The following is a 25,141-nucleotide window of genomic DNA, read 5'->3' on the forward strand; positions in this document are numbered from 1 at the left end:
ATAAGTCATTGGTAGGAAGAGGGTTGCGTAGGGGAAAGGATTGCAGTTAGTTGGGCTTACTCAGGAGTCCGATGTGGTGGGATGGAGCACAGTTTGTTAGCTGCCCTAGAGGCCGTGGTGTGGCTTGTTCTCATTGGTCAGCAGGTGGCACCAAATAGCCAGCACGAATCTGGAGAGGTATGTACTGTTTAGATTTCACCATGGGTTGGGTTGAATTGCACTTTCTCTGCTTTCACAAATTTGTAATTCATAGCACTTTCACATTTTTCCCCCATAGAGATGGCATCCTCCAAGGCTGAATTTTACTAAAGTCTTTGGTATTAACATAGTTATGAAAATTAACCATCTCCCAAGGTCAAATGGTACATGACATTATTGATTTTTTTTTGAAGGGGTTTATGACTCAATGTGAAAAGCAACAAACAGTAAGATCAATAGAATATACTTATTGGCTTAATTTTCTATAATTTTTTTATGTTTTTATAAAATGTGGTTAAATACGTTGCTAATGTAAGTCTTAAAATTACTGATAAGTTTATATTGTTGGAATTGATTATGTCTACCTGATGGGAATCCAGGATTTTACTCCCATACAAATGTTTGTGTTTGAGCGAAGATGGGTCATTATTTGGGTCATTGAGCTCTTCATTTCCTCCCAACAAGCTATCCTGCTTCTCAACATAAAGTCTCTCCTTTGCCTGGGATGCTGTTGCTCCTGATCTGGGCATGACTCGTTCCTCTTTGACACTGAGATCTCATTTTAAATACTGACTCAGAGAGGACTTTCCTGACCACCAAATCTCAAATAGTCTCAAAATTTTCTCTCTCTCTCTTTTTAAGGTTTATTCATTCATTTTTGAGGGGAGGGGGCAGGGGGCATTGTGCAGAGAGAGAGGGAGAGAGAGAATCCCAAGCAGACATGGGGCTTGAACTCACAAACCTTGAGTTCATGACCTGAGCCAAAATCAAGAGTCAGACTGTTAACTGACTGAGCCACACAGGCACCCCTCTCTTTCTTTTTTAAATTGAGATATAATTGATGTATAATATTATATAAGTTGAAGGTGTACAACATGTTGACTTGATATATATGTGTATTGCAACATGATCACCACTGTAGCATTAGCTAACATCTCTGTCACGTGATACAGTTACCGTGCGTGTGTGTGTGTATGTGTGTGTGTGTGTGTGGTGTGAACAATAAGATCTAGTCTCTTAGCAACTTTGAGGTTTATAATACAGTGTGGTTGATCATTGACTGTGTTGTATCACTCCACTTTTCATTTTTTTTTCAACTATTTTGCCTTTTCTTGTGTGCTTTTTGTTCAGCTCCTCCTCCTATGCCATATGCTTCACTAGAGCTGAGTCCTTATCTTTTTTTTTAATTATTTTTTATTATTTTTTTAATGTTTATTTATTTTTGAGACAGAGAGAGATAGAGCATGAGTGGGGAGAGACAGAGAGAGGGGGAGGGAGACACAGAATCTGAAGCAGGCTCCAGGCTCTGAGCCGTCAGCACAGAACCCAATGTGGGGCTTGAACTCACGCACCGCAAGATCATGACCTGAGCTGAAGTCAGAGGCTCAACTGACTGAGCCACCCAGGTGCCCCGAACTGAGTCTTTATCTTATTTACTGTTATCCCTAGCATCTGAAACAGTGCTGAGCACGTAGTGAGTCCTAAGTACATTCTAGTTCAGTGGATGAATCATAGTTGTATTGAAGAGAGAAGAAGCTATATAAGCTGAATGTATTTCTCATTATTCTCTGAGGGTATTTTGATAAAGTGAAGACAGCAGTGGACCAAAAGTTGAGGCCTAGGTTCTTGTTTATTATTTGTTCTTGTAAAATACTGTGACCTGGGTGGGTCCCTGAGAAATGGGTATTGGTCATAGAATTTGTAAATAACAATAATGTAAATAATTGCAGTCATTATTGTTTGAACCTCTCCTATGCACCAGAACAGTCCTTGGTGCCTTACATTTACTATTTCATTTGATCTTAGGCATCTGTTAGTTCTGATATGAAAATGAGATATTTAGGTGAAATGATCTGTTCTCTTATATAACATTTTATGAATTTCTAGGAGAAGCTAAGAGATTATAGTTTATGGTGGTACACAGTAGAAGTAAATGAGTTCATTCAGAAGCCCTAGGTGTTCATCTTAGTTCTTAAATAAAACTTTAAAACTGCAAAACTTAAACATTACAAAGAGGGAAGAAACTCACCCTGTGTTGGGTGTGTGTCATCTCATTCAGTCCTGTGAACAACGTGGAGAGTATCTTTCCTCTTTAATGGTTGGGGAAACTGAGACGCAGAGATGTTAAATAACCTAGCCAAGGTCACACACGTGTTATGAGGCAGTGCTCAAGTTCAAAACCAGCATTGATTTACCCCAGAAACTTGTTCTTGACATGTAGGAATTGTTCTACAATTCTACTTTACCTTTATCCCAGTAGGTTTCATGGGAGCACAGAGCATTTTTGACCTCTAAATAGGATTTTCTTGCTCTTTCTCACAGAACTGTAAGAAGGAGCTGATGTGGAGGAGCAGCTGAGACAGTTCAAGATGACGACCACAGTAGCCACAGACTATGACAACATTGAGATCCAACAGCAGTACAGCGATGTCAACAACCGCTGGGATGTGGATGACTGGGACAATGAGAACAGCTCCGCAAGGCTCTTTGAGCGGTCCCGAATCAAGGCTCTGGCAGGTAGGTCTTCTCATGCCCTGTGACAGAAGCCCAGGGGCCTGATAGTTCCCTTTAAAATCACCCACCCTTTCTCTTCTACAGGAAGGTCAGCTCACCTCTACTTAAACATGTCCTAGGAGTTGACCGTTGCATAAAGTAGCCAGGTCCATATTTGGGGAACTGTTGATCCTAAGGCCAAAATGATTGAGTGATTTTTTTTCAAGCTACCCTAGGTTATTAAGAATTCTTTTATTTTTGACTCCTCTTACATTTCAAAATAATGCAGCATATTGTACCGTATTCAGACAAATGTACAAATCATCCTGTGTGCTTAGTTGCTGTGATATTTTAGTTGACCTGACTTGTTACAGTAGAGTTCTTACTTTGACTGACCAAGAGTAGTTAGCATCACATGCAAGGGTTTTAGATGTAAAGAGCAATAACTTAATGTGGTGAGGGCATATTTAATGCTACAACAGGTAAGTTTGCCATTAATTCACTAAAATTAGCAGGAACACATCCTTCCTTTGTGATTTCTAACTCTCTTGGTGCTGTTGAATACTTAGAACACACTTTTACCCTAACCCTAGTTGGGGTGGGTAGTGGTCTTGCCCTGAATTGCCCTGGAAATCAGGAAAGGGTTTCATCAGGGTTTCATCAGGATTCAGCAGTACTGAATATATGTAAACCAAGGGTCAAAGTGGAGTCTATTTAAGGTCTTGCATCTGTACTTTGAGATTTTAAATAAAATGGTTTCTAAATGAGAGAAGTACGTTTATGACTTTTTTTCTGAATGTCTTTAATCATGACACATAAATTATAGCCATGATTTAACAGGTAAGTTTACTGTTAATTGTTCATATAGCTCACATTTTTTACCTTTATAGTATAATTTGCTTATGATGCATGTGTCATTTAGAGTTCTCTTGATTGTAAGCAAAAGGAAACCTAACCCAAAGTGGTTTAAATGGTAAAGAAAATGTATTGATCACATAGAAGACAAATTTGGCCTTTAAGCAAGACTTATTCCTGGGTTTAAATGGTGTGCACAGGACCCAGTTTCCTTCTCTATATTTTTTGGCCTCATAGTTCCCAGATGGCTGCCCCAGGTCCCAGATCCGTCTGTAAGGATACCCAGGAGAAAAGAGCACCTCCGCTGCCCCAGTACTTCTACCATGTCCTAGGATCAGTCTCACTGACCTGATCGATCATGACTTGGGCCATGGGCCTTCCTTAGAATCTCTCTTCCAGTGGAGTCAGAGAAAAGGGTACGCTGATTGACATTAGCTAATGAGGATGTACTTCTGGCGTGGGGGTTGTGGGGTGAGGCAGAGAGGGGTCAGTTCCATCTGAGCTCCTTGGCTAGAAAATTTGGTATATAACAGGAAGGAGGAGGAGGGAAATGGATGCTGGGAATATAGCTAACTAAATGCTATAGGAAGGTTATTCAGTTGCCTTAGAATAATTTGTCTCTTGAGTGGTGGTGATTTAATGATCTTTCTTGAGCTTGCCTGATTGAGTGCATAAATGAATGATTAACCAGATAGTCACTCTAGAATTGAAGCTTTATTTCTAGCTTATTCATTAACATGGAAGCCTATGGAAACCTTGCTGCTGGCTTGTGCTAGTGGATTGATTTGTACTTTAATCCCTTACCTGTTTTTCTTGAATCTTCATTTAAGCCTTTAGACTAGTATGATTTGGGTAGCCAGTTACCTTTGATCATGAATCATTTACTTTCTGGTTCTAGGCTACTATGTATTATCTCCCTTTTAAGAAGAATAATATGGGGTGCCTGGGTACCTCAGTCTTTTAAGTATCCGACTTTGGCTCAGGTCATGCTCTCACAGCTCATGAATTTGAGCCCCGGGTGGGGCTCTGTGCTGACAGCTTGGAGCCTGGAGCCTGCTTCAGATTCTGTATCTCCCTCTCTCTTTCTGCCCCTCCCCTGCTCACACTCTGTCTCCCTCTCTCTCATAAACATTAAAAAAAATTAAAAAAGAAGAAGATGTATTTACAACTGTAGAGCAGTTCTTGCTTTTTGTATCTGGTCTTTCCTGCAGTTCTGGAGGATATCTCCAGCTGTACTTAGTATTGGTCAGTTTTCTTAAACTTCCTAGGGTGGCTTTTCTTCCATGCTATCTGGGTCCCTGAACTACTATAGTTAATGATAGTAAGCACTTAACATGGTGTTTACTGTGTGCAGGCACTGTTCTAAATGCATTGTATATATTAACAGCTAATCCTATAACAACCATATATGAGGGGCATTATTATTATCTATAGTGTATAGATGAGGAAATTGAGGCATGGAGAGATTAACTAGCTTGCCCAAGGTCACACTGCTGATAAATGGCTAAGGCAGACTGCCTCCAAAGTGTATACCTATTTTTCTATATTCAGTAAAATACAAAATGATTCAAAGCATATTGGTATATAGTATTGATAATGAGTAATTGAAACATGTTTTTAAAAAGATCTTTAAAAGGCTCAGGAATGCATCTTGTGGTCTAGAAGAAGCCATGAGTAACCATGACAAGTTATTGAAAAGAAAACGTGTTGCCTCCAAGTTAAATAGAAAAAAAAATTGCTTTCAGTGAATCCAGAAAATAACAGGAAAACCATCTGTGTATTGGAGGAGATTTTCTTGTTATCTGACTTCCCACTTCTGTGGGACAGAAAGATCTCTGAACTCTCTAAGAAATCTTATACGTTGAAAACAAGAGTAACAGAACAGTCCGGCAGTGTCTGGAACAGTGGTTCTAGAATGTGAGCATGCATCAGAATCACCTGGTCGTCTTGTTCATTGCTGGGCCAACCCCCAAGTTTCTGATTCATTAAGTCCAGGATAGGGCTTGATAATTTGCATTTCTAACAGGTGATACTGATGTGGCTGGTCTGGGGAATCACATTTCCAGACTGGTGTGGAGTATTGATGTTTGGTCTATTTCCTTGGGCGTCTGAGACTATTTCATCTAGACCCAGCTGAAGTCTAGTAAGAATTCAAGTATCAAACTCAACAGAGCTATCTGAAAGACACACTTTAATGTGGGAGTGGTGTGGAAGGCTGGCACCTCATTTTGAGAGGAGAGAAATATCTTCCTGTTCCTTACAGGGAAGTAGTATAGTGATAGGCCCAGCGTGAGACAGTGCTGTTGTAGGATTTCTGTTATAAATGCACATTCTAAAGTGGGAAATCTTGGTTAGAGCACTAGAAATGTGAGTAGAAATGTGCATACCAAGTTTCCTGTCCTTCTTAAGTGTTCTGCATATTGAGTCTTCTCTAGATTTCAGTCTGAAACTCCGAGGTGATATACAAAGGACATTACTGCAGGAATTCATCTTTTTATAGTGTGCTGTATTGATAGTGTGTCTTATATTGATAATGTAACAACCACCTTGGGCTGTGTCCTTTACTAAGTGGCTTTTCTCTGAGAAAATAAGGTGAGGTAAACTACTTGCTACTAGTTTTTACCCAGTTCGCAGATCCTTTCTATTATTAAGCTGCTATATATGTAATATATATTACATATTTTACATATAGGTAATATATATTATGTATATGATATATATTTTTTTTCCTCTGAGTTGTAAAAACCATTCTTAATTTCAGTTTTATTTGCTTTCATCCTCTTCTTGCTTTTAACTTTGTGGTATAATAAGAAATAAATTTTATCTTTGCACTCAGATCCTGGCACAGAACTCCTAAAACCCTTGGAATTTGCTGTCTTTTGTTATTCATAAAAAGCCTTCTTCCTCACACCTGGATTTATGCTAGTGGAGGTGACTTAGGGTGAAACCTTTAGATAGTGTTAGGATGGGACTGGTCACTGGAATGACCAAATAATGAGACGGTGGGAACTTTCAGCCCCATCCACCAACCTCCAGGAAAGAGGGGGAGCTGGAGATTGAGTTTAATCTCAGTGGATGATGATTTAATCAATCATGTCTACATATTGAGACTTTCATAAAAACTCCTAAATGACTGGATTTGGAGAACTTCTGCATTGGGAAACACACCAATGTGTTGGAAGTGTGGTGTGTCCTGTGAGGCCATGGAAGTTCTGCCCCCGCAATACCTTGGCTACATACCTCTTCCATTTGGCTGTTTCTGAGTTGTGTCCTTCATAATAAACCAGCAAAATAAGTATTTTCTGGAGTTCTATGAGTCCTCCTAGTAAATTTTTGAACCTGAGGGTTGTGTTCATGGACCTGATGAACTTCTGCTGTTCAGTCAGAAATATGGTGGTCTCGGGCCTGTGACTGGCATCTGAAGTGGAGGCAGTCTTGTGGGACAGATCCCTTAAGCTGGGGGGTCAGCGCTAACTCCAAGCACTTAGTGTCAGAGTTGAATCATAGTCTGGGACACCCAGTTGGTGTCAGAGTTGTATCAGACTCAGTAAGATATTTCATAGGGGAGATGGCTTCCCTGGTATGGTGTGGAACGTGGCCATGTTTTAAAAATGTAGGAATCAGGCCTGCAGTCACTTGTCAAGTGCCAGTTTATCATTGCAAAGATGAAAGAGTCTGGAGTTGGGTCACTTCCATTGCCCAGGGAGCTTTGAATCTTTCCATTCTCTTTAGACTTTTTTTGCTTGAAAATTAGTCTGATTCATCTCTCAGTCACTCAGCACCCCCCTCCCGTTCTTTAGTATCTGAAACATCAGAGGAAAACACTAGTGAAAGCATCAGGAGCTGAGCACTGCTGTCTTCATAATCCACCTAGAGAATCTCCTGGTGGGGTTGAAAACAGCAGCTCTTTCTTTTTAAATTTTTTTTTTCTTTTTCAACGTTTTATTTATTTTTGGGACAGAGAGAGACAGAGCATGAATGGGGGAGGGGCAGAGAGAGAGAGAGGGAGACACAGAATCGGAAACAGGCTCCAGGCTCTGAGCCATCAGCCCAGAGCCCGATGCGGGGCTCGAACTCACGGACCGCGAGATCGTGACCTGGCTGAAGTCGGACGCTTAACCGACTGCGCCACCCAGGTGCCCCAGCTCTCTCTTACAGTAGAGAAAACCTTCATCTGAAAGTTTCCCCCTCACACAAGTTAGGTGGAGAGAGGGTCTCTTGAATTGTTAGCTTATAAAATGTGAAGACTGGGCACCTGGGTGGCTCAGTCAGTTATGCAGCCGATTTTGGCTCAAGTTATGATCTCAGGGTTTGTGTGTTTGAGCCCTATATCGGGCTCTATGCTGACAGCTCAGAACCTGGAGCCTGCTTCAGATTCTGTGTCTCCGGCTCTCTCTGCGCTCCCCCCTCCCCCCACCACCTCACTCTCTGTCTCTGTCTCTGTCTCTGTCTCTGTCTCTCTCTCTCTCGAAAATAAATACTAAACAATAAAAAAATTAAAAGGTCAAGACTTAGGAATGTTTTAGAAAGTAAATAGAATTAATATTGACTCTTGCCACATGTTCACAAATTTTATATATACGAGGCTGGGGAGATTTATACTTGTGCCTAAATTGTGCGCTCCCATTTATAATTTAGAAGGAAGATGAGAAGAGCATTGGTGCATTGTGTTGTGTAGCAGAGATCATGCCATGCCGATTCAGCCTTAAGGCAGAGTGCTGTGAAGTGACTTTTTTTTATGCATTCTGTAAATGATTTCCTGCATCCCATGATGGTGTACCCACATTCCTGACCTCTGACCAAATTGCCCCAGTAGTGTGGAACATGTGGTAATGAAAGTGGTTTAGAAAAAGCTGGACTTTTTGCAAAGCAACGTTTTATTTGAAATAAAAACAAAAAAACTTAGATCTTTTAAAGAAATGTAAAAGGTAAATGGTTTCTTTTTACAAGTGATAAGTGTTTATGGTTACAGGTTATATTTTGTAGAATCAACATAAAGTAGGAAAGGAAAAGTAGTCCATTAAAAAGTACATTTTGCTTGAAAATATTGATAAAGTAATTAGAATTAATATTTTTGTATCAACACTCATCAGCAGTAATTTTAAAAATTGGGAGGATGTACACCAAAATAGTGTTTATTTCTGAATGACTTCCCTTTTTTCTTACCTGTATTTGAATTTTTTCCTGACATAAAATCTGAACTAATTTGTAATAAGGAAAACAAAACATAAATTCCTAATATCACATTCAGAAGTTTTAATTATTTCCACAAAAAAAATCATGTCATAGAAAAGTTATAGGAAAAAGCCTATACATAAATGAGTAGTTAACAAAGACAGAAATTAAAAATGAAATTCCTTTGGGAGTTGTCACTCATCAACATTTATGAGCTAAAATTATTCATAAGAGCCTTTCTGCTAAGCTATGGACTTGGAAGAAGAAATTGACCTTGAGTTTACATGGTTAGTGGGGAATCAAGGACACCTGATAGCCATAGGAAAATGAGCTGAAGGCCACCACTAATTGTATCTTTTACATTATATCCATAGAGCATATAAGTTATTGGCGGCTATATGTATAGGCCAGACTCCCTTTAAATACAAGCATTTGAATGAACAATAATTTTGGTGGAGCATTTAATCAGCTAAAGCACTGATTTGCTTTAAATGTTTAAAGCAGTATTGTCCAAAAGAAATGTAAAACTAGCCACATGTGATTTTTTTTTTTTTTAATGGTTTTGTTTTTTGAGAGAGAAAGAGAGAGCAAGCACACATGTGCATGCAGGGGATGGGCAGAGTGAGAAGGGGACAGAGGATCTGAAGCAGGCTCTGTGCTGTGCACAGAGCCTGATGCAGGGCTCAAATTCAACAAACCCTGAGATCATGACCTGAGCCGAAGTCAGATACTTAACCAACTGAGCCACCTACCCACATGTGATTTTTAACTTTCATCTTCTAGTTAATCAAATCATCTCAGATATTATCGTATCAATGTGCAATCAGTATAAGAAGTTAGCAAGATACTTTACATTTTTTCTACTAAGTCTTTGAAATCCAATATGTATTTTACCACCCACATTTCTTACGGTCATTAGTCACGTGTGGCCAGTGGCTACCAATTTGGACAGAGCAACTTGAATGCCTTCACATAGACACTTACTGGTTAAAACTTTATAGATCCAGCCACACAAATGTGAGCTTAAAATACCCATCAGGTATTTGGTCTTGAGTATATTTATAAAGCAGTAAGTAGTTGGCCACTTGGCTAAGTGTAAATTTAAATTCTGATTGGGAATAATGCATCAGTCAAATTGTTGTTGTAAAAATGAATCTCCTTTTTGTGCTTTCTGGTACTAAGACACAGGTAGCAACAACGCAGATCTTGTACCACATCTTTGTTCTGTTGTTTCAGCTGAAAATTTGGCACTGCTCTCAAGCACTGTTTTTGGATGCAGAGGACTCAATAGCACACTTACTTAAAAATGCACATTTAAGGTTCCCCCATAAGTTGAGATTCACCACTGGAGGAGGGAACCCAGTGATCTGCATTTTTAATGCATCTGATACACTTTTTGAGAAACATTTTCCTGGGACATGGCCTGAGTGTTCTCACTTAATATTCATATCCTGTTCTGTCTGAGTCTTCCCCTCAAAGTGAAAATCAGCTTTTTATCTTTTCTTCAAAATATCAGTCTGCCCTTTCCCCCAGTAAGCAGGTCACAGTTTATGTTTTGATATCTTGACACCTAAGAAGCCTTAATGTTGTGCCCAAACTGAGTACAGTGCTTTCTCCTGGCAGGGGGAGCACATTCTTCCTCTAATCCCAGGCCTCATTCTAGCCCCTCTCTGGGTGGATCCTCTTGGTCCCAGAGATGATAAAGCGCCCCCCCGCCGCCCGTCCCCAACCTCTATCACTGTTGAGGCCTTTTAGTTTGTAATCTCCAGGAGGGTAGACAGTTTCTCGGGGCCTAAATTAGCTTTCTAGTGCTAATCAAAATTAGTAAGGAAACTTGAAAGGTATATCCTAAAAAAAATCTGCAGTTATAGATAAAAATAAAAATTCAGGGACAGGGTTTTTCTCAGGAGGAAAAGAGCTGGATTCTGTACACTGAAAATTGGAGCAAAACTTGTCATAGTTTCTCCCATGTGAGGACAAATTTCAAGCTGTGGTTAAAGTTATGTACTTAAGTTGTTTACATAATTCCAGAATAGATAGACCTGCACATAGATGGAGGAAAGCCTATTTTAAAACCTTAAAAGATTTTTAAGTTTACCTTTTTTGAGAGATGTCTTAATGTCTTTTCTACCTACAGTCATGAGTTTTTAATGAGATAGTTTAGATATTGGCTTTATATTTTTTACGATCTATAATATGATGGTTTTACTTAGAGACTTTCCAGAATTAGACTGTTAATTCATAATCACCTACCCCTGCCAGAATGAATAAACATAACAAAAATTTATACATGTATCTATGTATGTATGCATATATAAAATATTCACCTTCTTTCTAGTGAGAGTGCAAAGCTAGCCTCCTATTGGATATATAAATAAATCTTTAAAACATGGTCTAGAATTGTCTCAATAGGAAGACAAGACCTATTTCCATGAAACATTAACCAAACATGGATGCAAGTGCCAGGAAGGTAGTATAAGCAATTAGTGCTCTAGTAACTGAGAGGCAAAGGGTGAACACAAGAGGAAGAAAGCTAGTCATTTTGAGAGGATGGACGAAGTAGTGTGAAGAACATTGGAACTTGGAGAGGAACTGAGGCTTGAACCTTGGCATGGCTCTTTCTGTTTCTACTGCAGCAAAACTGTAGAGGCCAGGCTGCAGATCTCTGAGGACCCCTCTCATTAAAGCAGAAAGTCAGCTTTTGGCTTCTAAAGCTTGGACTCATTCCTCTAAAATTAATTGAGAGCTTTTCTTATGTGCATACCCACCCGCCCGTTCGGATGAAACACTTTTATGTCCCCAGGGAAAGTCTTCTTGCATGATGGAATTGACATTTATAGTCAGGATTAACAGGGATTTAATAGCTATCATTATTTTCCTCATCCACTCTTGAAGCTGTTTCCCTAAATTTTGTATTATTTGGTATTATTTGAGAGAGAGGTATGGTGCCTAGAGTACAGTAAATATACCACCCATTATTTGTAAATCGGAATCTGCAGGAGCCGTTTCATATGAAAGAGGTTCGTGAAAAGTAATGAGAAGAAAGTCTGTTCAGGTCATTACGTGTATGTAGTTCTGGGTTATACTCTCCATTTATTTTCTGTATACGTATCGCTTCAGTAGTTTCCTGACCATAGGATTGCAGGAATAGTTTCTTTCTTGTTTAGGTACAGTTCCCTAGGTTTTTCTTTCCCTCCCTTTTTTTCCTCTTGACCGCTGGGGATGACCCCTCCCCACTTTGGAAATCAGCTTGGCTTCCTGCTGCTGTTTCTTATACTCTTCCCATTCCGTTATCAGCTTAGTTGTGCTGACATCCCCTAGTAGCTGAGGTGAATGATCCTGGTGGGGAGCACCAGCCTGCCACTCCTCTCCTTCACTACACTGCTTCACCACCCACCATTCCCTCTTCCTACCCCAGCCCCGTTCCTGCCCCTGTCTTCTAGAGCCCATGTTCTCCTTTCTCAGCCACCTCAGTGGACTTCCCTTGGTTCTCATTCTTTTATTGCTCTCTTACTGCACACTTAGCCTTTGCCTTAACTCCTTTTCCCCGCCCAGCAACATGATTTCCTTAAGTCAGTCTCTTTTAAAGAACTCCATAGTCACCATTTCTATGAGAAAATTCCCATAAGTTAACTTGTGAATGAACTTGGGGAATATAACCTGTCTTTTGAGGACTGCCTGGATAAGCAGAAGAGGAAAACTTAAGCTTTTTCTCTTTTCCTAGCCTTTTCCTGGCTCTCTCTGCAAATGTGCCCCTGACCCCATCTGTCTCTTAAATATCAGCTTTATCGAGATATAATTTACATATCATAAAATTTGTCCCTGTAAAGGGTACACTTTAGTGGTTTTTAATATACTCACAGAGCTGTCCAACAGCCACCACTAATTCCAGAACATTTTTCTCACCCAGAAAGAAATCCCATACACATTAGCAGTCACTTCTCATTTTCACCTCCCTCTAGCCCCAGGCAACCACTACTGTACTTTCTGGCTGTGGATTTGCCTGTTCTGGGAATTTCATATAGGTGGAATCAGGCAATATGTGGCCTTTTGTGACTGGGTTTCTTTTCCTTAGCAAAACATTTTCAAGGTTCATTTATGCTATAGCATACATTGGTACCTCATTTCTTCCTCTGCTCTCTTATGTAAGTAATTGAGGTAGATTAGTGAGAAAGGACAGAAAAATTCTGTAAAAGCTACCAACATCATAATACTTCTTTATCTGGCAGTTACTGGGAACAGATGGAAGATCTATTGTAGGTATCTGAAAGTCCTGTACACTTAGGACCTTCTTCATTTCATTGTTTGGTGTCTCATGTGGTCATACCTGTTGCCTTTATTAAGTTCATTTACACGGTCTAACTCCTTTGCCAGTTTCTACCAAAGTAGACCTGTGAGTAAGTACCCTCATAGGAAGATAAAAAGAGAAAATATAATTTATATATAGGACATTTGTAAAGTCCTGTACACTTTAAAAATAAACATGTTACATGATAAGAAAAAATTGGAAGTGTCAAAAAGTAGGTTTTACGTTAACACTGCAGTTCAGATAGCTAAAGTTTTATGTAACCACCATCTTCAGTGATACCATTCAATTTAATGTATTAGTTTTTTGATTTGTAGAGAGATTGATGCTGGGTAGGTGTTAATAGTCTCTTAAATTACATTTTGATTTTTGACACCAAGTTGATTAAAGAAGATGGTCTTGAGTATTTGTGTATTTGTTAATTTTGACATGATCCCGTTACATAGTAATCTACTGGGACGGATCTGGGTAGCAAGGTAACAAGCATTTGGTCTGTGTTTACTGTTTGTTTGGCTTCTCTGAAAAGAATCCTGCATTCAAAATTATTTTTGGTTAGTTCTTTTCGGTTGTCCAGAACAGAAATTCACTTGAATTATCTTAATACAAAGGATATGGGCCTGTGGTGGAGTGAGGGAGGAGTGGGAGAGGGTTACTGCAAAATTTCAGGCTTACCCAGACCTAGAAATCCATTAGTGACTGAGGCCGCTGTGGGGCTGGAGGCATTCTTCATCTTTCACATGGGCTGTGTGCCTCATTCGTTGGAGCCCTGTGCATAGTAATAGTATCTGCCCCCTCCTAATTCAGCCTGCACATGGCTTTGGCGTACTGTAGTTACAGCTCTACATCTTGCCAATCTTTTCTCTTTTGACCTCTTTGAAATGACTCAATATCCTGGTTTTCTCTAGTTCAGATCCCTATGAGGTTGAATATGAGGATAGGGCTCCAATTGGCCCACGTAATCTTTTTATATCTGGCCACGACCAATGGGGTACTTATAAATGATTATCTTTAGAAGAGGTATCCACAGCACTGGTAAAGAGCAGGAAGCCAAATGTATAAAACATACCAGCCCTGTCCCTCCACAGCTCAGAGGATATTTGGCTGGCAGTTAGAGGCTATGGTTGGCATTTCTAATGCAGAATGGTGTAGTGGAGGAAGGTACTTTATGTTGGGACTTTTGGGGAAAGATACCGGGGCATTCTGCATGATCAAGGGAAGAGTTAAACAGCCAATATGAGGGAAAGGCAGGGTATAGACAGGCACTGGAACCACAGAAATTAAGGCTTTCCATCTCTCTCTCTTGTTTTTACCTTCTGTTTCTTGCCTCAGAGGTGGTCTTTCAGGTGACTTAAATATGATTGCCATCTGTCCCTGGACTTTGCTATCTACCACTTTCTCTATTTTTCTAGTTCTAGTTGGAAACATGGGGTGGGGGTGTTTGATAGGGAGGCTTTAATTTACTAGGCTTTGGTCAGGAGGCCAGTCCTGAACCAGTGAACTGTGGTGTGAGGTATGGAGGAATGTGAGAGCATGGCAGCTTTCCCTGGAATCATACGGAGATGTTCCTGGAAAGGGAGGTGGGTGCTGGGCACATGACAGTAAGTAACAATAAATGTTCACACATTTTCAGATATTTCAGTGATCTTTTTTTTGTTTTTGTTTTAACATTTTTTTTGTTTATTTTTGAGAGAAAGGCGGAAGTGGGGGGACAGAGGATCCAAAGCGTGTTCTGCACTGACAGCAGTGAGCCCGATGTGGGGCTCAAACTCATGAACAGTGAGATCATGACCTGAGCTGAAGTCGGCTGCCCAACTGACTGAGCCATCTAGGCACCCCTAACTATTATAAAGTGACAGGGTGACATTTGCTGTTGTCTGATTGCTTCCTTAAAAAAATAAAAAGCAACTAATAATGTACAGCTTCCTTTAAGATCTTTGAAAAAAGAGAAATGTACACCAGCGTTTCAGTCTTTAGAATATGCCTCTAATAAGATGCTTAGTTTGCACCTAAGTTGTTAACTCGTGAATTTGACAATTTTGTTACTTGGAAATACTCTAACCCATTCTGTCTTCTTGAGGCCTCAAAGACTAACACCATTCTTAGAGTATGACAGATGCCCAATAATAGTGCATCATTCCAGACTTTTTAGCAGTACAACAATGTAAGCACCATATTAGCATGTTCCTTACCCACATTTAATCTATTTTGGGGAAGTAGATCATGTGTATAAAACAAGCAGTGAATGTGACAGGATTACATAAAAGTGCTGTGATGCTTCCCCAAATCCTAGATCTTACCTCTTCATTCTCCAGTTGATAAACATGCCCCTTTTCCACAATTCTTCTTCCTTATTCTCATTGGGTTAATCCTCAAGGGAATTTGCTGAGCTTGAGTTTTGATGTCTTTCCTACAAGCCTGTGAATTTTCAGAACTCTAAGGTAGTGACATAATTGGGTGATTGACACATGTTATTGGGTGAGGCTGATAAAAATTTTGCCATACAGGTTTAAATTTCTGCAGACTCCTTAGATTTCTTGAGCATCTATGTGAAATTGCCTTACTAGCCACGTGATTGCTTCTTAACAGCATCAGAAAGATGCTGGCCCATTTGCCAGGTTCCAGACCCTGCCTGCATCATATGTTACCTTTTGGATCACCCTGTAAATCTTCAGGAAACCCAACCCTTTCCAGTGTTCACCCTGACTCCAAGCCCCTCCATGGAGCCATCTCCTGCATGGTTCACACCTTTTCAAAAAACTTCTTTGGCCTTTGTATTTCTGTACCCTATCCCCTGAGTCTTATTAGTTTCATGTGTGTGCTTAAAGTGGGTGTATCTTTATTTTTCCTCCAGCTAATCACTTAACTCCTTGAAGACAGTGACTGAATAATACTTCTTTCCACATTTCCTACAGTGCCTCGTGTAAATGAAAACGCAGTTAGGTGTTTTTACTTGTCAGACTGAAGAGCCCACTTTATTTGGGGAAAATTTGCCCCTAATTTCCGTGATACCCATTGGAAAGTTAGTTCTATGTGTTTAAGAATTTTACATTAAAATGTAAGAGATAGGGACTTCTGGGTAACTCAGTCTGTTAAGTGTCTGACTCTTGATTTAGGCTCAGGCCGTGATACTCATGGTCATGAGACGGGTGGCTCAGTCATTTAAGCGTCCGAATCTCAGTTTCAGCTCAGGTCACAATCTTGAGGTTGGTGGGACCAAGCCCTGCATTGGGCTTTGCACTGACAGCATGGAGCCTACTTGAAATTCTCTCTGTCCCCCACCCTCTGTCCCTCCCCTGCTCGTGCATGTGCGCGCTCTCTCTCTCTCTCTCTGTCTCTCTCTCTCTCTCGATAAAGAAATAATTTTTTAAAAAAAGATTCTCTTCCTCCCTTTTCCTCTGCTCCTCCCCCACATGCGCACACTTTCTCCCTCTCTTAAACAAAAATGTAAGAGATAATTCCTTTTAAAATTTGACACATATCTTTTGAGATAGTTTCCATGCACATTATTGAAACACCTTTTTTTTTTTTAATTTTTTTAAGGTTTATTCATTTCTCAGAGACAGAGCGTGAGTGGGGGAGGGGCAGAGAGAGAGGGGGAGACACAGAATCAGAAACAGGCTCCAGGCTCCGAGCTATCAGCACAGAGCCAGATGCAGAGCTTGAACTCATGGACTGCGAGATCATGACCTGAGCCAAAGTTGGACACTTAACCAACTGAGCCACCCAGGTGTCCCGAAACACCTTTTTTTTTTTTTTTTTTTTTTTTTTTTAAGTAATAAGCAGAAGCAGGACAGGTTGATTATAAGAATCTGGAGTATTCTCTCAGCAAAGAGGATTTGTCTTAGATTTTCATTCTTGCAGGATTTGATCTCACTACTACAGTGTTAACTTATGGAGATGCTTTTGAAAGTTTGGGGCATTATTTTTAAGCTGATACAAACCATTACACAGAGTATGGGACATCTTTTAATGATGCTTTCAGTTCGGCCCCTGCTTCTTTTTGTGCTGCAAGAATCTGCCCTTAGGGTTTTATACTTTTTGGCCAAAAGAGCTACAGCTAAAGATGTACTTGTCCACTCCTTCCTCAGATCATTGCAGTGTTTCTGGACCTCTTTCGAAAGCTCCTTGTCTCTTTACTTTCCATGTTTTGAGATACTAAAGGCACTTGATGGGAGCATCTCTAAAGAGGCTCTCACTCCCAGGTTGGCCCACAGTTTGCCTGTGTTTTTCCCATGTGTCACTTAGCTTCCAGTGGGTGCCAGCAGCTGGAGTTAGATAATTTAATGGCTCGTTACAAATTTATAAATGCTGGCCACAGTTGGCCATCTGGAATAATGTATTGTGACTTTAAGGACATAGGGAATTTGGTGAATATAGTGGCTAAGCATGACAGGGAATGGAATGCTCTAATTATAGTTTATGGTTCCTAGAATACTTTATTTCACTATGACAGCCAAAGGCCATTCGTCTGTCCCTCAGACTAGGCTACAAGTGGACTAGAACACTGTTGTCGTTGTTGTTTTAACCGGTATATAATTTAAACCTTTTCTTCTGTGGTTAGCAACAACAAAAACCATTCAGCAACTTTCTAAGTCCATGGGACTGGCAGTATGTCATTTAGCCAGCTCGGCCCTTGGTCAGTTTTTACCTCTTTTGAGATGGGTTTGACAGTTCCATGTGTTGACAGTCCTGAAACTGATTTTGGAGAAACGGGTTTACAGACCAAATCAGTTAGCCCTTTATATGTCTCTGTTGTGAGAACACAGAGTTTTATACCTGGAACTGGTTGCTCTGCAGAGGATTAGTGTGAGCTTCCAGCTTCTTCCCTGAGCCCCTATACACGCCATCCATGGAGTTGTCTCCCAGCATTTGAGGGAAGGCCAGAGTTAGTAGGGATGTTGTAAATAATGTAGAGGTATTCAAGACTGCCTTAAGAAATACAGGATGGAGAAGAGGCCAGGCTAGAGGATGCACTTGATACTAATTCGAAACCCAAAACCCACAGCACTGAATTAACAGGTGTGCTGGTGCAGCTTTCTTTGTGCATTTAATCAGGCATATTCTTCAGGTGTATTCGCATGAAGATCTTTTTTTTTTTTTTTTTTTTTTTAGACTCCCTCACATTCAGGGAACCATTTTAACTGGCATGCTTAACACCATTATTGTCTGAACTGGATTTTGTCATGAAGGATGAAGTATCTATGTGGGTTTTTTTAACTTTTTTTTAAGCTTATGTATTTTGAGAGAGAGTGAGACAGCACAAGTGGGGGAGGGGCAGAAGGGGAGAGAGAGAGAGAGAGAGAGAGAGAGAGAGAGAGAGAGAGAATCGCAAGCAGGCTCCGCACTGTCAGTACAGAGCCTGATGTGGGGCTGGAACTTACTAACCATGAGATCATGACCTGAGCTGAAATCAAGAATCAGACACTTAACCAACTGAGCCACCCAGGTACCCCCTCCCCCCAATGGCATTCTCTCTCTGTTTTTTAAACTAAACTGAAGACTTTACGCATCATGTTAATCTAATCTGTAATTGACTTAAGATTTTGACAGAAAAAAAATTGAGCACAATATGAGTAGGAAATATATTTTACATAGTATTCTAGTATACACAGAAATTTATGTATATGGGTATGTTTATGTATTTACTCATTTAAATTTCACAATGTGATGCTGAACTTGAATTCATGAGATGCTATGATATTTTCTATTCTATCCCATATTTTTAAATGCTAGTATTGATCTACTAATTAGATTTTTTTTTTAATTTTAGAGAGAACACACAGGCAGGGGAGAGGGGCAAAGGGGGAGAGAGACAGAGAGAGAGAGAGAGAGAGAGAGAATCTTGAGAAGGCTCCATGCTCAGCACAGACCCTGATGGTGGGGCTTGATCCCACCACCTTGGGATCATGACCTGAGTCAAAATCAAGAGTCGGATGCTCAACTGACTGAGCCACCCAGGCAACCGTACCAATTAGAATTTTTAACTAATGGTTAGGAAACCCTGTGGTAGCAGGTGCAATTAAAGGACATCAAAGTGGCCTCTTTATTTTTAAGTTTTGTGAATCATGATTGTGAAATGGGTAAGGTAGTATTTGATTTTTTTTGTTTTATTCATTTATTAGCGAATGACTAAGTGAAATTTTATTGAGTGCCTACCAGATACTGTGATTACTATTAGAAATACAGAGATAGGTAATTAAGTGAACATAGGTGTATGGTCAGCAGAGGTTTTCTCTTCTCACAGGGCAGGCAGTGTCAGTAGATGGAGGCGAATTTTAGGCTAAGCACGTGATCTGTTGAATGGTGTGCTGGTGCCTGGCTCTCTCTCAGGAACTGTGTGCAGAATTGTAGAAGGAGCTCAAGGTAGGAGCAGGCAGGAGAGCCTTGAATGCCATGCCAGGAGGTTTAGCTTTTATCCGTCCTTTTGTCCAGCAGCTTTCAACATTTAGCTCAGGATAATTTTATTTTCAAATAGAATTTAATTTGTTACCTCACTATGTAAAATGGCAAACTTGGAGCCAAGCTGAATGAAACAGAGTAGTCTTCTCTAGATTTCTACCCCGAGGGGTTCTAAAGCCCCTGGTGACTTTACCTGAGAGCCACTGGTAGCACTGGACTTATGTCTCAGGAGGAACCCCCCTGGGGACACCATGGAGGGTGACTTGGGAGAATGGCTGGAGGGAGAAGAGCCATTTTAGGAGAATGTCATGTTTGGGGGAGAGATAAGGAGGAGGCCCTGAAACAGGGCAGTGGCAAAGGGCTTGAGAGAGCAGGGACTTAAGCTGTTGTGGTTGCCTCCTGAGGACTTGCTCTATAGTGGGCTGTGGAGCATAGGAGGTGGGGTGGGGAATATCAGTTTGGTTTAGGTTATATGAAATCTCATGCCAAGTTTTTCTTTTGGGTGCCAGATATTTGGGATAGATGAGGGTTGTTTGAGTATGTTGGTCACATATCTGCAAAGCGGGCCACTGTTTGTTGTGGTGTTTTTTGTTTTTTTGTTCTTTATTCTCCATTACATGGCCTCCAATTTTCAGGATTATGTCATGTTTTCCTTAGCTCATATTAGTCTATATTCTTTCTAGCTACACCTTAAAATGATCACAACCCCAAACATTTACTGAGAGAATGATTTCAGGGAAAGTACAGTAAAAATATTTTAAAACTTTTCTTGGAGTAGAGGTTGAGAAGTTATTACCCCTACCTCCCACCCTCAGAAATAGCCAAGATGGGAGGGGGAGAGAGAGAGAGAGAGAGATAGGGGAGAGAGAGAGAGAGAGAGAGAGAGAGAGAGAGAGAGACCTGTGTTCCTTGGAGAAAGAGAGATGTGTTCAGTGCAGAAAATCCCAGTCGAACAGGCTGGCTCTGACTGGAAGAGAGCTGGTCCTTCCTGGGGTGTTTTTGGCTTGAGTGCACTGTTCCTCTTTGTTGAGACAGCTGTAGTTTGGTATCAGGGGATAATAACGAAGAAATATTACTAGATTTTCATTGGTATTATCTAGAACACTTAAAATTTGTGTATCACTTTCATCTTGGAGAACATTATGAAAATATTACTTTAGTATTAAGAGCAGTCTTTAGTGTAGGGGGGCATTACCCCCCATTTTACAGATTCCAATCTGAGCTTCTCTGAACTGGGCTGTTACTTGCCCCAGCCTGCCTGCTTTAGTGCTAATATAAATCAGAGGCTCCTATGGTCTGGGATGGTGATTGAAAGCCTCTGATGCCTATCTTTGGCTTGCCTTTTCTAACTCTACTGGAAATTGCTCTCCTTCGAATAAGTATTTGTAGGTCTCTGAATGGAGAGAAATCTTGCGGCTCTCTCTATGATGACTCCATATTAGAGAATCAAGACTGAGATCCCTTGAATAAACTTAGAAGATGAGAATTGCTGGAGGAACAGAAATTAGAGTGTAGTTTTTTTGGGTTTTTTTGTTTGTTTTAAGTAGTGAATACTCATTTGTGACATCAGTGCTGATTGAGCTTATTTTAAAACCTTTCCCAATAGGACACACATTACCTATATTTAACAGGAAAGCAGAAGTAAGAATCTGATATTGTACAGGGTTGTTTCTTTGTATTTGGACAAGCATAAGGGAAATGTGGCCAGTTGAAAAAGGAAGGCCTAAATGACTTATATATTTAAAAAACAATCAAACATTTATGTGTTAAATAGTATACTAAAAAAAATATAGCAGAATGATTTGTCTTATATGGTGTGGAAATATACATTTTCTCCTAGATATGACTATTGGTGGGTTGCACAACTTGAGAACAACAAGTTATTTTCATTTTCAGGGAGGATAAAATTAAGTAAGTGAGGCTATCCTAAGACCCTACCAAGTAACAGATGCTAGCTAGACACTTTATGTAACATGCCTACTTTTCTGTTGCTATTCTACTGTCTGCAGGTGGTAATTAAAATCTAAGGAAAACTTTTTTTTAGGTCACAAAGCTTTTTAAAAATTTATTTATGTTTTAAAAGCAAGCTCTGTGCCCAATGTGGGGCTTGGACTCACAACCCTAATAAGATCAGGAATTGTGTGCTCTACCAACTGAGCCAGCCAGGTGCCCCTGGGTCACAAAGCGTTTTTCTGGTATTTACAAAGTCGCTTCAGATAGGAGGCCATTGTCAGTACTTTTATCGCATCCAGGACATCTGGGGGCCACTGGGCCTGGCTAGTTGATACATGAGAGAAGTCACCCAGCCTCTCAGCCTCAGTTTCCTTACTTGCAAAATGAGGGGGTTGGCTGGTTAGATACTTAGGTCACTTAGGCCTCTGAGATTGCGTATGAGCTCCAGGGGAGTTAGCAGGCTAACATCCTTTCGTTACCCAGGTATGTTGTGGCCTCTTTTCCTGATGTTTTCTGTTTATACAGTGAGAAGCTAACTGTGTGGGAGTATAGGGTTGATAGCAACCTTTGTCCTTCTCCAGGAAATAATAAATGTCGTGTGACTCAGACTCCAGTCTGAGGCTCTTGTTAATTTTTTAACTTTCTGTGTTTGATGAGTCAGAAATGCAGGTTCTTATAGAGTGTTAACAAATCTTTGATTATAATGACTGCAAATTACAGTCCCCTTTCCTGTGTAATGATTTTTGCCATTTGCCTTCTTCAATCTAATAGGCAAGATAGAAGGACATTTTGATCAGTAAGAACCTTGGTCTGTTGCTTCATGAGTCCTTATTACACTAAAATAATAATTCTTCCTCTTCTTTTTATTTTTTTTAATTAAAAAAAATTGTTTTAACGTTATTATTGAGAGACAGACACAGAGCATGAGCAGGGGAGGGGCTGAGAGATGGAAAGACACAGAATCTAAAGCCGGCTCCAGGCTCTGAGCTGTCAGCACAGAGCCCGATGTGGGGCTCGAATTCACAAAGCATGAGATCGTGACCTGAGCCGAAGTCGGATGCTCAACCGACTGAGCCACCCAGGTGCCCCTTTTAACTTTTATTAAGTAACCTTTACCCACAGCATGGGGCTCAAACTCACAACCCCAAGATTAAGAGTCACGTGCTCCACCCACTGAGCCAGCCAGGCACCTCTACACTAAAATATTCTTGACAGAAAACTATGTGTGTGCCCACACTGACAGGATATGGGTATTCTTTAGCTAGGTGGGCACTTGTAAGTATTGCAGGACAGTTGATGCTGGAGTAGCACAAAACCTTAGGAGTAAGGAAAACTTGTTTATTTAATATCTGCGAAGGTGATCCTGTGCACATGTGGGCCTGTGCCCACGCGCGCGCGCGCACACACACACACACACACACACACCTACATCCAAAGTGTGTCAGTGTGCACATGCCTGCTCAACTAGGATGTGTCACTACTGACTATTCCTTAACTGCCAGTTGATTACTTTTGTGTTTGAGGCACTCAATCTCAGACAACATCATTTTTAAACAATTTCATGGAATTTGGACTTGTGGAGATTCTGAGGCCTGGCCCTGGTGGTAACTGGTAAATGGAGGTTGCTCTACAGTGCTGTGCAGGATGTGAGTGAGGCAGTTTGGAACCAATAACTCGTTTATTAAGCCTTTTTTTTTTTTTCCAGTTTTAACAAAACTGAAGAGTTGGCAAGATTCCCATAAAGTTTTCTTAAGGGTTGAAGAACGGGCTTGGAGGGATCAGAGTGTTAGTCAATAGTTTTTGAGAATGTTTGTTAGAGCTTGGGACTCACACATGCATACCGCATAGCTTTAGATTTGCTGTTTGTCCCCACACTCAGTACTGCATTCCCCCTGACTCGTTTTTTTTTTTTTAATTTTTCTTAATTGTAAAAAACATATAAAATTGACCATCTTAAGCATTTTTAAGTGTACAGTTCAGTAGTGTTGACTGTATCCACTATATTATGTAGCAGATCTCTAGAACTTCTTCATCTTGGAAAACTGAAACTCTGTACCCACCGAAAAACTACCCCCTCCACCCTCTCCTCAGCTCCTGGCAGCCTCTGTTTTACTTTCTGTTTCCATCAGTTTGATTACTCTAGATGCCACATGTAAGTGGAATCATACAGTACTTGTCTTTCTGTGATTGGCTTCTTTCATGATGTCCTCATAATGACTTACCATGACATCCTTAAGGTTCATCTGTGTTGCGGCATGTCACATGATTGCTTTCTTTTTTAAGGCTGAATAATAGTCTGTTGTGTGTAAATGCCACATTTTCTTTACCCATTCATTCATCAGTGGACATTTACATTGTTTCCACATCTTGGCTCTTATGAATAATGCTGCACTGAACATGGGTGTGCAAATCATCTCTTTTTGAGATCCTGCTTTCAGGTTTTGGTTTTGTTTTGTTTTGGGATAGATACCCAGAAGTGGGATTGCTGCATCATATGTAATTCTATTTTGAATTTTTTGAGGAAACCTCCATGCTGTTTTCCATAACACCTCTACCATTTTAAATTCCTGTCCACAGTGCACAAGTGTTCCAATTTCTCTGCATCCTTTACTGAAGTTTTTATTATGTTATAAAAATAAGGTGGAGTGGAGAAATGCGCCATCGTGGTCACAATTTATGTGTTGTTTTTTTTTTTTTCTGGTAGGTAGTAATTAAGAAAGAGGGCAGTAGAAATGGTAATAAAAGATGAGTGGAGAGGTGGTTATAGATGAGCATGTCAGGTTTTAGAAAAGAGCTTAGTCTCTCTCTTAGCCCACTTCATTCCTTCCCTGTCATTAAAATTCTACTTTTGATCAATAGTCCATTTTTCAGATGTTTTTAAAAAACGCCTCCCGAGTAAATTCTTCTCTCAGAATATCATAAGAAAAATAAAGAAAAGTTCAGTGCAGAAAAATGAGAAAGGGTCTTTGGACAAGAGAGTTTATTGGGGCTGACAGTGTATTTGATTCTGTGTTAGTCTGTAAAGGTAAGATTGAAGCTGTCAGTACCATCATCTGGGTCTTTATTCTGTCTGTGCTGGGACACACCGGGCATCAGAGAACATGGAAAATAAGGGTCATCTGCCACTTAGTACGAGCCTCTTGGCTTCACCATGGTGTTGGATGCTGGGTGGTGAAGTGGGAGAGTGGACGAAGGTGAGCCTTTTCTAATTTTGAGTCCTGGGCCTACTTCCCGGACAAAGAGGCATGAGAAATGCCTGCTACTTCCTCTGTCCACAGCTCTTGGTTTGCCCTAGAAATGAAAGGCAGCAGGATTTCAGAAGGTGTACTTTAACTTCCTCGTATCTCTGGGCATACCTTTCTGTGCCTCATTTTCCTTATCTATTAATGAGATGGTTGGCTTAGGTAGGTACATTTTGAAAAGGACCTTCTTGATACCTGTTAGGAGTTTGGCTCTCATGTTCTCCTCATGAAGGATTGACATGTAAACCAAGGGGTGTTCCATAAGGTGGAGAAGGCTCTCCAGTTCTCCATATAGTGCCACCTCCCTCACAGAGCCCTTGCTCTGTTCAGGCTTCTGTTTGGTGTCCAGGCTTCTGAAATGACTGAATGGTATTTAACAGCTGCCTCTTAGGGGAAACTGGGCTTAGCGATATAGAGTGAAGGTATTCTAAGACTTGAATCTGCCCTAAGACAGGTGGTAATGTATTTCCAAGAGCATTGCATCCAGAGGACCGTAGAGCTTTTCGATTTCACATCTTGT

The 25,141-nt window shown here is 40.4% G+C and overlaps 1 protein-coding gene across 2 annotated transcripts in view; it reads left to right on the plus strand.

Moving 5' to 3' along the window:
• The window catches only part of SPTBN1 (spectrin beta, non-erythrocytic 1), a 199,962-nt gene that overhangs the window by 52,577 nt on the left and 122,244 nt on the right, over positions 1 to 25,141 (plus strand). For both annotated transcript variants that reach the window (XM_043603387.1, XM_043603388.1), the window contains exon 2: positions 2,521 to 2,715. In XM_043603387.1, the coding sequence (XP_043459322.1) occupies positions 2,568 to 2,715 (148 nt within the window). In that variant the 5' untranslated portion in view covers positions 2,521 to 2,567. The remainder of the gene's footprint in view (positions 1 to 2,520; positions 2,716 to 25,141) is intronic.

This window comes from Prionailurus bengalensis, chromosome A3 (assembly GCF_016509475.1).
Source record: "Prionailurus bengalensis isolate Pbe53 chromosome A3, Fcat_Pben_1.1_paternal_pri, whole genome shotgun sequence".
Classification (NCBI taxonomy): domain Eukaryota; kingdom Metazoa; phylum Chordata; class Mammalia; order Carnivora; family Felidae; genus Prionailurus; species Prionailurus bengalensis.